Below are 11,436 nucleotides of genomic sequence, written 5' to 3'. Positions count from 1 at the left end.
GGTCATTAACCATTTGGGGTATGAAATGTTATGTATTTATATTATGTATGTATTAATTCAACCATAAAATGTAAGACGTCTCTCATATACAGGGATGTAAAATATGTGGTTCCACTTTTGGATGAGTTCAGCTGCAATTCATGACTTTAAAATAGCTAATCCCATGAGTAACCTTATAAATGATAACGTTTTTATAAAGAAATAAAAGCAGTAACAGTGTATGAACTGTGTCAAGCAGCAGATTGTCAGCAAAGTTTCTCTAAATATTTTTATACCAAGAAGTTTGTTATAAACTCCCACATGCTTGACAATATGGCAACAGCTGCAACAAGCCCAATATCTGCAGATATGCTGGCTCATCCCTTTCAAAGAAATCAACCTCAATACTGGGCAAGACTTTTACCAGAGAAACTGGCATATGCCTAATTGACCTTCATTGCCTCTGCTTGTACAGCCAACACTAACTTAAATATGTCTCTTACTTGCTTTGCATTCAGTTCAAACTTACAGAACCTAAAAAGTGTACATGAGCTCCCCTCAAATGTATATCAGGTTTTATTTTATTTTAACACCTCTATCTAAATCCCTTCAGTTCAAACACCACCACCATAAATGATGGCGCCATACAGGTCTGTTATTGCTCGACATTGTACAGGTGTAGCCAGTAAGGCAGCCATTAGGGCTGTTCAACCAAGGTTCTACAATCAAGGTAGTTGCACGGGAGTAAAGCAAAAATAATTTAAACGCAATTAAACCATTTTACTTAAGTTTTATTTATTAATTCTATTTGTGCTTTAAGCACATTAACTGCATCCCAAACACCCTCAAAAAAATTGACAGTGAGAGTAGTGCTGTCCCCAATAGTGACATGGATGGGAGAGGATACATTTAAAGAGAAAAGAAAAAAAAAGGCACAAACATTGCCTGGAGTTGTCTTGTAATGCTCCTACCAGTCACCTCTACAGAAAAAGGCCACAAGCCATACCACAAAATTACTCAAATCTAATATTTGTCATTAGCAGTGGCCCTTTCTCAATGCGTGGAGAGGGGAGGGTCAGGGGTAGACAAGACAGAGGAATGCTAACAGCTCTTGGTAACATCTCAATTTTGGTTGAATTGAATTGCAGGACTTTTACCTTCCCCATACCCAGACAAGAAGAAACCAAACCACCATACTTATTTACAGGGAGCATAACATCGTTTTCCATGGTCTGTACAATTAGGCCTATACAATATTTACTGTGCATTATCTAATACAAAAAAAAAAAAAATTCACTCTGCTACAAAAAACATCTCCATCAATCACCTCTTCAAAGCAGTGATTTCAGGGTTGAAGAAATGACATGTTATACTATCCAGTTCTGTGCACTGTCTTTCAAATTAAAATTCACATTTCTATGGTAACGAGGTGGAGGAGATCTGCCCAAAAAAAAAAAAAAGGAAAAATATATATATCTTGCCATCAAGCACAGTTATTTTTTATGGCCGCAACTCCAATTCATCTACACTTATGACCTTGGCCGGCATTGAGGGGAGTGGCTGTTCCAAAACATCTGTTCCAAACCACTTTGCAAGGCCTAGAGGGGGGGGGCCTCCGTGTCCCTGAGAGCCATTCGTCCGGTGGGGGCCTTGGCTCTGTGACAGATGGCCTTGAACACTTGGATGAACTACAAGAGACAAAATACAAGTTAATCAAAAGCAGAAAATGAACAAAAGTGCAACCAAAACCTTTAAAGCTGGGTTTTAACTACACTAATTACACAGTATATTAAACATTAACTGCAGCAGACAATTATTGGCTTTTTAAAGTTGTCCCATATTCAGGGTCTGAGATGGGGTTTAAATCCCAGGCTCCCTTCCGTCAACATAACCATGTGTCCTTGGTCCTATTAACCCCAAATTGTTCCAGGTAGTTCTGTTAGCATGTGAATGGGTGAAAGAAAGTGCCTCATATTGATGCACTGTATGAATGTGTGAAAATAGCCGAATGGCATAACTGTATTTTAACACATCATCAAGAATAGAAAAAGCACAATAAAGATACATATTTACCCGAGTAGAAAATGTCAGTGATGACGCAAAACTACTTGGTAACAACACGTCTGTTAATGACCAGCTCAGATAGGCATTATGTTAAATTGCTGTTAACGTTGAGAATTTGATCAGCAAAGTTTATCCATTGTTATTGCTAGTTGCCTTACTGTAAATTTATTTTGCTAGGAACAAATGCTAACTATATTTTGCTGATTTCTAGCCATCTAATGCATTTTATTTTTTTAAATTCAAAACAAATGAACGTTTATTATTTGGAATCTCTCGTCTATTTGCCATCACGATACACACACGAGCCCAAGAATATTTGACATTAGTTCAACTTACTTGGTCTCTGTTGCTGAAGTTGCTGTTGCATTACTGCTAACTGCATCTGAGTACTGGCTCTAGGAGGTAGAAGTGGATGTCCGGGTGCATTTAGTGGGTACAGCGGTTGTCCAAGAAGGGCAGGAGGCAAGCCTTGAAGTTGTGCAAGGTCAACATGTGGTGGAAATATGCCTGCGAGTACAAGTCAAGATTTTAGTTTGTGTCCATTTATGGTTGATGTCTGACAGCAAATAGATTATGGGCGGAAAAAAATACAATATACTAACCGGCTTGCACAAGAGCAGGTCCAAGCTGCTGGGGCTGGATACCCTGGGCCAGCATTCGCTGAACCACATTCGGGTGGAGCTGGGGGGGAGGAGGAGGACGTACCATGGGTACATGGGGGGATAACAACGGTACTGGGTAAATTGGCCGAGGAAAAGATGAAGATGCTCCGGGAGGTGCCATGGTTGATGTATGGCATCCTGCAGAGCCAGGCCTGAGACGCTCCTGGTCCTTGCTTTGTAAAGTGTGCGAGGCGGCCTTTGCTCCCCCAACCTGGGCTGCATTCCCCTCAATCGCTTCCAGGTATAGATTTGGAGAGCTTCGGTCTGTAAACGTATAATCCAAACCTTAGTTTTGTAGTACATCAAACTGAAGTCCAAATCATGATGTGGATGATACAATGTGCTATACCATCATGAGAGTGTGCTGTTCCGTCCTCCTTGTTTTCCGAACGACTAAATGGTTCATCTTTGCTCTTCTCTTTTGTTGCGTACATTTTGCGTATTACAGATGTGGGTGTAAATGAAGGAGACAACTGTAATAAAAATAAAAAAAGGCATCAAATATTAGTAATATGAGTCGATTTTACAAAAATACTATACTCACCATGCTGGTGACAGGGTTGCCTGGAGAGTTTCTCCCCGCAGGTTGAGAGCCTGGACCAGGGGAGCGATTAACACGTTGTGGTCTGTCAAGTACAAAGCACATGAGCCAATATACCAAAATCTGTATATTCCTTGCAATTCAATTTAACATGCAAGATTCGGCTCTTTTCATTTGCTAAAATGAAACAAAGCATATAGCCGAAAACATTTATCTTCATAAATCCAACAGTATCGTTTTGAAAAACTAACCGATTTCTAAAAGACTTGTCCATAGGTGGTTTGTTGTAGTTGGACTGAAATGTGTGATGAGCATGTAGAGCAAGGTCCTGCTGGAATGCCAGTGCCTCCAGGTCAGCCTGATTCACGGGCACTGAGATCACCCTCATCTGGACAAATGATAAACATAGCTGAAGAGATCACCAAAACAATGTCTTCATATATCATGGAATTTGGAGAGGAAAAATAATATTATATATTTGTCATTTTGACAACTGATATTCTCTCAACTTTCAATCCAAACCATTGGTGTAATCTACTGCAAATTTAACCCAAAACAGACAAAGTTTCACTTTGTGTGCGATATCTTTCATCAACACAAAAAGTATTTATTCTAGTAAACTGATTCCAGTAATTCAGGTTACCTGTTGTGCAGCAGATCCAGGACTGATGGACCTGTGTATGTCACCAAAATGTCCTGGTAGCATGGGCTGGGGACCAACAGGAAAACCTTGACAGGAGGGGGGGGGAATAAATAAATAAATACAAACATACATAATGCTCATCTCTTCCACAGCATCCCCCCCAAACAAAAACTGAAATAAAGATGTCAGACATTGCAAGTTCCTAAGCAGATATCGATAAGCATGGTGTTAAATCTGAGGCAAAACATTTGTTAGTAAATGTGTCATGTCTCAAAATGTTTGCATAGTGCATAAAATGCAATGATCTTACCAGCTGTATGTTGCAATCGACTGTTGAAGTAGTCAGGTGAAGGTGCCCTCTGTGGAAAGAGAGGCGGTGAAGGGCCCTTGTGTAGTAGGCCATGAAGAGGGCCAGAGGATGTTGGGCCCTCAGAGCTGCCCAACAGATTGCCAAGTAGCATAGGGGAACCACTACGAACAGGACCACCCAAGAGCTCCTATAACACAAACAGTGCAGTAAACTGCAGGGTTCAGTATTTTTCAAATAAAAACAGATGTCACAAAATCAGATTTTTCACTTGTTAACATGAAACGCTTGTTAAACATAACGGCACAACGATGCACTGATGAAATGACAGCACCAGAAACCTTTTAATTATGGGGAAAATATTATTTGGGCATACTTGAAAGTTAATCTGGACAGGACAGTAGGTATACACACCTGGAATATGTTATTCTGCTGCTGTGCAGGCACCTGGGATTCAGACAAGGTCACTGGAGTTGATTCTGATGGTTGCTGCATTGCACAATGAGAAATCTGTGGTGGGTGCAATGCAAGCCAAACCAAAACATTTTTCATGTAAAAACCTATCCAAGTAACCATCATGCAGTCTAGACCATGTTATATACATTCTGAATTTTAAAAATTAAAAAGAAAATTCGAATAATTACTCCATACAGCACTGCTGAAACCTTAAACTCAGTCACTGCAAGGCCACTCGGATAGATTTGTACAAGCCAGCCACGACGTGTGTCGCTCATGCAAGTTGATGATATGGATTTATGTACTTTCACTTCCCTTTAAGTCTGATATGTTCAGCGACAGTCTTGGCGGTTATCTTGGTACATTCGAGAAATAGACTTGCAAAAACGACACATGCAGCTTAATGGAACATGTTGAAATACGAAACAAGACAACCGTTGAACAGTTGAGGAACAAATTTATGCCCATCATTTTGTAGACCGTTGGAATATTAAAAAATTTAGGAATGACTTTAGTAAGCCTGGGGGTATAATATAAAAACAAAACAAGCTTCATATAAATACTTACATTGTTGGTGTTGGTTTTGGGGAGAGATGGCAGAGTTCCACTTGCCTTCATACTGCTGACTAGTTTATTAAAGGCCGACATGTCGGTGTCACGTGATCGTGGCCGGACACTGGAGCAACCGGTCAAGGCCTCCTCTAAATGCTCAGCCATGAAGGGTGTACCATTTCCCCTCTGTGGAGGTGGAACCTTTCGTGCCTGGGGTCCTGAGCCCAACTTCATCCCCTTCATCTCCCCCTCCACCTCCTCGAGCGAGAGCACCACTCCAGTGGAAGCTAGGTACAGAAAAGTCAACATCTATGTAGCTGCTCAAAATAGACTGTTACAGTGTTTTAACCAATTATGGACGTACAGTGGTGGAGTCCTGTATCCACCCTTTGATTGGATACAAAATTAATAGTTCCTTTCTTTCCCCACCCCTTGAGATTTGGGAGCCATTTACTTATTTAGATACCCTATGGTCTTCAGTCTAGTCAGCCCTCCCTGTGTTTGGTACCCAATCTTATACTGTGGTTCAGTCATTTCGTGCACTACTGTTCTTACTTTTTCATAACATTTCTTATCACAGTTATGTAATGATACAAGTCAGGAGTCAAAATTTAGTGAAGGTGAAACGTACTGTTCTCCCGGAGCCGAGCTTTATTTACTGATAGGGTGGACAGAAGAGGCTTCAGGTCGATCTTGGCTTTGTGCAGCAACTCCAGGATGTCCACCTTCTCCCTGCAATCCGATGACTGAATAGGTGTAAAGAAGGAGGCAGGATCTTGGTTGGTACCACAGGGTTCAAGCCCTTGAAAGAGGAAAAACAAATCAAGGTTCAAGATATCCATTTTTTGAGAGAGTATGTAGTCAAAAGACTGAGCATTTGGGGGATACAGAAGAACAGCAATTTGGGGTTGACAAAAACCTGGACAGCCACTTTTTTTTTTTTTACCATGTACTCTCCCAGATTGAGAGTTCAGCAAAACTAAGAATCAGATCGATTCAAGAACTGATTCATTCACAGGGTTTGGGCAACAGTGTAACAGAAATTCAGAAGCTTGTTACAACATAGACTTATCCACAATTATCATGATGTTTAAAAATCCAAGACCCCCTGCCACCTTTACAACATTAAACCTGTTCTAAAGTTAATTAGTTTGTTTTTAGATTGTACTGATGTAAAGGGCTGTGACCTGGTCCATTCAAATTGTTCAAACAGTGGAAAAGCCAAGGAAATTAAATAATTTACCTGCAAGTTTTTCCAGCTCCTCATGAGGAGTAGACCTCAGACTACTGGACTGGCTGCCTGAAGGGCTCATGTTACTTGAGAACCACTGACTGAAGCGGCTGGCTGATACAGGGCCCTCCCCCAAAACATCCTCTATCATCTGAAAGAGAAACAGAACCCCGTTGAGTATGTAGGAAAACACAAAATATACAGGCAGAAGGTTGCAAGAACAAAAATTGCACTTACGTTTTGACTGCTTTCCATTGATTTAGCACAAATGTGCTTTTTGGTATTGTGTTGATATAATGAAAGTCTCATTTAACTTGAAGACGGTTAGTTTTTCAACTAATTGTACATGTTTAATGTAGCTATAATGATGGGCATAAACTTGGTTTGTCAATCTTGAATCCCATACAAGAGCACAAAGCACCATTTTGTGATGACAGCCACCACCACAGATCTGGTTCAGTGACATCACAGCAGAGGTAGCCTGTACTAGACATTTCAATTAATATCATTTATAATTGCTGCCAATTAAATCAACCTCCCAGAGGTTTTTAATGACTGAAATGAAGATGCACCTGAAAACCTCTACTGTTCAGTGATCATATTGATAGCGTTTTAGTAGAAACCATCCCATCTGTGATGTTCACACCTTCAAGCACCAACATAACCACACAGTGCACCCCAGAACTTACCGAAGCCAGTCCTGGCATAGTCTTCTCCAGATTGAAGAACTCATTGAAGTCAAAGTCTCCAGTCGACTGCTCTGGCAGAACATCAGGGTGGGGAACCTCTTGATCAGCTGTAGACTGCACATGTTGCCCTTCCACTTGCCCACCATTACATTCCACTGTTGGCATAGAAATAAAAATATCTTAAGTATCCATAATATGACTGGTGTCACACTAAGTTAGTCATCAAATAATACCCAAGAACAACTGACTGAAACTAGTGTTGCAAATAACATAACAAATTTTAGCATGCCTTCTTTCACAGACTCCGTTCGCTTTCTTGACCGCTTGGACCTGCGTTTGTCATCTTCCAGGATTTTGTCATCAAATCCAATGAGTTCAATCGTTTCAGACTGGCTTGTTGGGCCCCCAGAGAACCACTCTGGCTCTTCCTCTGCGTATGAGTCATTCCTTCTTCTTTCACTGAAGACACGTTTGTCACCAAAATCTCTCTATAGATGATATCGAAATAAAAATAAAGAGAACTGAGTTATTCTTCCGTTACACACATTTCTATAATTAGAGCAAAAAGTATCCTGCAGTAAAATTCAGTCATTTTGAACTCCATCTAAACAATTCTAATTAGAGTTTTAACATCAGTGCAATGAATGCAACAATATTTGAACAAGATATTACAGTGAGAAAGATCAGCACCAACCCTGAATCTTTTATCTTTATATTCTCGCTCACGTTCCCGTTCTTTTTCTGCACGGGCTTCTCTCTCAAAGGCTCGGGCAGCAATGATGCGCCCACTGCCGATTCTTCGTGCCCCTCCTAGACGAAGACTTTCATTCTCCTTATTTTCCAGCGGGCTGATTGGGCGACGGATGTGGGGCGCGGGTGCAGCACTGCCCTGACATCCACCTCCAAAGCTGCGTCGCTGTGGGCTCAGTATGACGTCCAGATCATCCTCCTTTAGTCGCTCACGAGGATCTGAATATGATGCGTGGGTTTTAGATGATTAGACAACAAACTCTACAATAGACATATTATAATTTTATTTAGGCATCATCTGTAGCCACTAGGGATGGGCATTAATGGATGCTATTCATGAGTATATTGAAAAGATAATTAAGAAATCGATAACCCCATCTCTTTATCCCCCAGTCACAAGGTGTAGTTTCAAGTATAGGTCTAAATGCTACAGAATGTATGGAGCCATTGTAGGTTTCACTTTTATTTACTCTTAAATCTGTTCTGTAAATCTGTATAGTGTTGTTGGGCCATAAGGAAGATTTCGTTTTTGAAAGCTCAGACAGGTCAAAGTAACTTTCGAATTGAAACAGATATCCGCGCAATTGTGTTTCAGAGCAAAGATTCATAATGAGACACAGGGTGTTTTCAAACACTGATATTTCAGTGTGGTTTTCATGTTTTTTGAGAAACATTTAACACACCTTCTAACCAACTAACTTCTGTTATCTGCTCTTCATGTGTGAGTGTGAATATTTGCCCTTGCATGTAGCAGAGAGGCAGATGGGAGCAAAATGACAGATAGGCAATAATAATAAAAAAAAACAATGACCTGAAACAACTGGGATGGTAGGAGACACTATGCCTGTTCATATGAATGATTGTGTGACATTGTTATTTTAGCAAAATGAACACACAGTCCTTCAAGCAGGGGCAGCTATCAATAAGCAAAGACTTTCGATTAGCACGTTTACTAGGAATGCCCATCGCTGGTGGCCACTGAATATTACAAAACTACAACAAAATTAAGATTCTCCAACTTTGCAAATTCTCACATCTTGCAAAAAACAATATAATAACCTGCATTGGTCGATATATAAATGTGTAGATGTCTAGCTTTGGCCTTCATTGTCATTTACCTGGGATTCTTCGTTTCAGGGGAACTCTGTCATCAACATAGTCCTTCTTAAAACCATCCACTGGTGAGCTCCGCTCTGAAGCGGGATACAGTGAGGCATGCCACTTCTCAGGGTCCCAGACACCATCACTGTATCAAAACACCATTTGAAAGTAATGATTGAAGAGATTTGAAGAGATAATTAAACCACTAAATGGTTTCAAAAAACAAACAATGTTTATATGGCTTATGTCAGCTTTTTTTCAAATGTTGAACTCTGACTTGTATTCAAATACACTCAACCAGCCACCCATTTGCCATTATGTACCCAATTAAGTCGAGGTCTTCCACTGCTGCAGCTCATTTGCTTCAAGGTTTGCAGTTGTATCCATTTAAAGATGGACTTCAGCATGCATATCTTGGTTGCAACAGGTGGTAATCCAAAATGGATGCTACCTTTCTATCATCTTCAACCAGTCTAACCATTATCCTCTGACACATAGACATCATCATCAATATACTGCCCAGCACTACTAGTGAGTGTATAAACTTTGTTGGTAATTCAGCTTACATGGAAAGTGAAAACATTTTAGTGGTATAATTTTTATGTTTTAAAATATGACAATGCATCAGCAACATTTATCTTTTTAGCCAATGGCAGCAACATAGCACTGGAAAAAAGGAAGAGAATGAAAGTTTTCTACACAGATTTGCAAAGAAATTTTCCAGTTAGAGGATAGGGAATCAATTCCACTTTTAAACAGTATCTAAACATAGTCCCTCATCATTTTGGCCTATAAATGGATGCATTTGCCAGTTTTCAGACATATGTAGCAGGATGCTGCACAATTTACAGCATTGACAAAATAATTTTTTGATCTAATCACTTCTGGTCAGTGTGTTCAGACACAGGAACTCACAGCAGCTTTTCTGAGCAGGCTGTCTGGCCTGTTCTAGATGACATTAGTGCAATATTTATAAACCTGCTCTAGACGATTGAATAAGATGGTAAGACTGTGTGCAGGCATCTTTATTTGCTATTGGAATTCGGTTGCCAGTGCCCTATGCATCCGTCTCTTGAAAGACAAAGACTTTTGACTCTAATGCTGTTCATGTGTGTTCCTAAATACATTTTTCAATGAATATAATTTTTAATGCTTGCTCCGTCAAACCCTGACATATCTGACCTCATCAAATAAAATAAATAATAAAGAGAATAAATTCTTCTGCAGAGAGAATCCACCATCAATCCCTCCATCATTTACCCACATTTTACTGGAATGTTATGGGGCAGTTTTACATCAAAGAAATTCATTCTCACCTGTCGTATTTCTCACAGAGACATTCTGGCCTTTCATTGGAGACTGGCAATTGTTTGATTTCAAGAAGCTCTTCCTACACAAGAACAATTTTTAAAAAAAAGATTAGTATTCATAATGTCCATTCAATACAACTTGTAAATATTTGAACATGGTTGGTGTTTTTCTTCACCTTTGTGTATCTGTAAGGAGCTGCGGGTGTAAGCTGCTGCTTTACTTGATCCACAGCTGCGGCGACAATTTTCTGCTCAACACAAGCATCGTTCTCCATGATAAACTGCAGACACAGAACAAATAGCTTCTGTTTCAACAATTTCTGGAAACAACTGAAATGTTGATATATTAATATAACACTTACAAACATTATCAAATCAACAACTTTGATTCAAGCTTGCGCTATATTACTTGGGGACAGTTTTAGCAAACGCTGCTAGCCAATTAGCAAGTTAATTGACAACAGCCAGTGACGCCAACAGGAGATATGTCAATCACAATGAATTACCTCGAGCTAGTTTCAAGTGTAGAAATAACTGAAAACGTTTGACTGTGAAATAATTAGTGTGATGTAAACAGTCGCTCCACGTCACTATGTCAAAAATGAATAAAGTCTTCGTAGAGTTTGAAGAGAATAAACGACAATTATCAAAGGCTGCTGGAGGTTTGGCTCGGCTAGCGTCTCACATACAATTGGTCCGTCACATCGTGTGTTGAACAAATTTATCACGAATGATTGTCTAATTCTTAATATTAATAACACTTACTCGGTTTGGACGTTGTGCTGAGAACTGGTCGAGCTGAGCACCGTGAATTCACGATAGTTAGTTAGCTAGCTAGCTAAACTAGCACCTTTAGCTAGCTAGCTAACTAGCTAAGGAATGGGGATAATGCCCACTCAGCGACTACCAAGTCTCAGTGCCGGTTGAGTTGTTGCAGAGTTTTCAGGAAACACAGTGGGTATGTTAGGGTTTACAAAACAACACGGGTTTAAATAACAAACAAATTGACAAGGAGACTATATAATCTTAAATAATTGACGGATCTTTCTATGTTTTCTAAGTCGTAGCCTCAGTTTTCCTCTGATCGCCGCTTTAAGAAGGTCCTTGGAAAGATTACACTGTGCCCACCGGCGCCTTTGTAGAATTTTGAA

General features: G+C 40.0%; 1 protein-coding gene across 2 annotated transcripts; it reads right to left on the bottom strand.

Annotated features, from left to right (window-relative positions):
• Positions 1–749: 749 nt before the first annotated feature.
• On the bottom strand, positions 750–11,369 carry eif4enif1 (eukaryotic translation initiation factor 4E nuclear import factor 1). 2 transcript variants are annotated; one of them, XM_058632537.1, is made up of 19 exons: positions 11,051–11,369; positions 10,462–10,566; positions 10,292–10,365; positions 8,993–9,120; positions 7,819–8,093; positions 7,414–7,612; positions 7,125–7,279; positions 6,448–6,586; positions 5,836–6,006; positions 5,220–5,491; positions 4,611–4,706; positions 4,200–4,386; positions 3,890–3,975; positions 3,498–3,634; positions 3,250–3,331; positions 3,055–3,178; positions 2,646–2,969; positions 2,380–2,550; positions 750–1,667 (listed from the first exon to the last, which is right to left on the bottom strand). In XM_058632537.1, exons 2-19 carry the CDS (start codon positions 10,558–10,560, stop codon positions 1,480–1,482), a joined length of 2,907 nt encoding a protein of 968 aa, XP_058488520.1. In that variant the 5' UTR covers positions 10,561–10,566; positions 11,051–11,369; the 3' UTR covers positions 750–1,479. The 2 variants fall into 2 exon arrangements, with proteins under 2 accessions (XP_058488520.1, XP_058488521.1); XM_058632538.1 differs by having other exon boundaries at positions 4,611–4,685; positions 11,051–11,368.
• Between the last annotated feature and the right edge of the window lie 67 nt (positions 11,370–11,436).

Source organism: Solea solea, chromosome 6, assembly GCF_958295425.1.
Source record: "Solea solea chromosome 6, fSolSol10.1, whole genome shotgun sequence".
Lineage (NCBI taxonomy): Eukaryota > Metazoa > Chordata > Actinopteri > Pleuronectiformes > Soleidae > Solea > Solea solea.
Note: the sequence above shows the minus strand (reverse complement) of the source record. Positions and strands in the feature narration are given on the sequence as shown.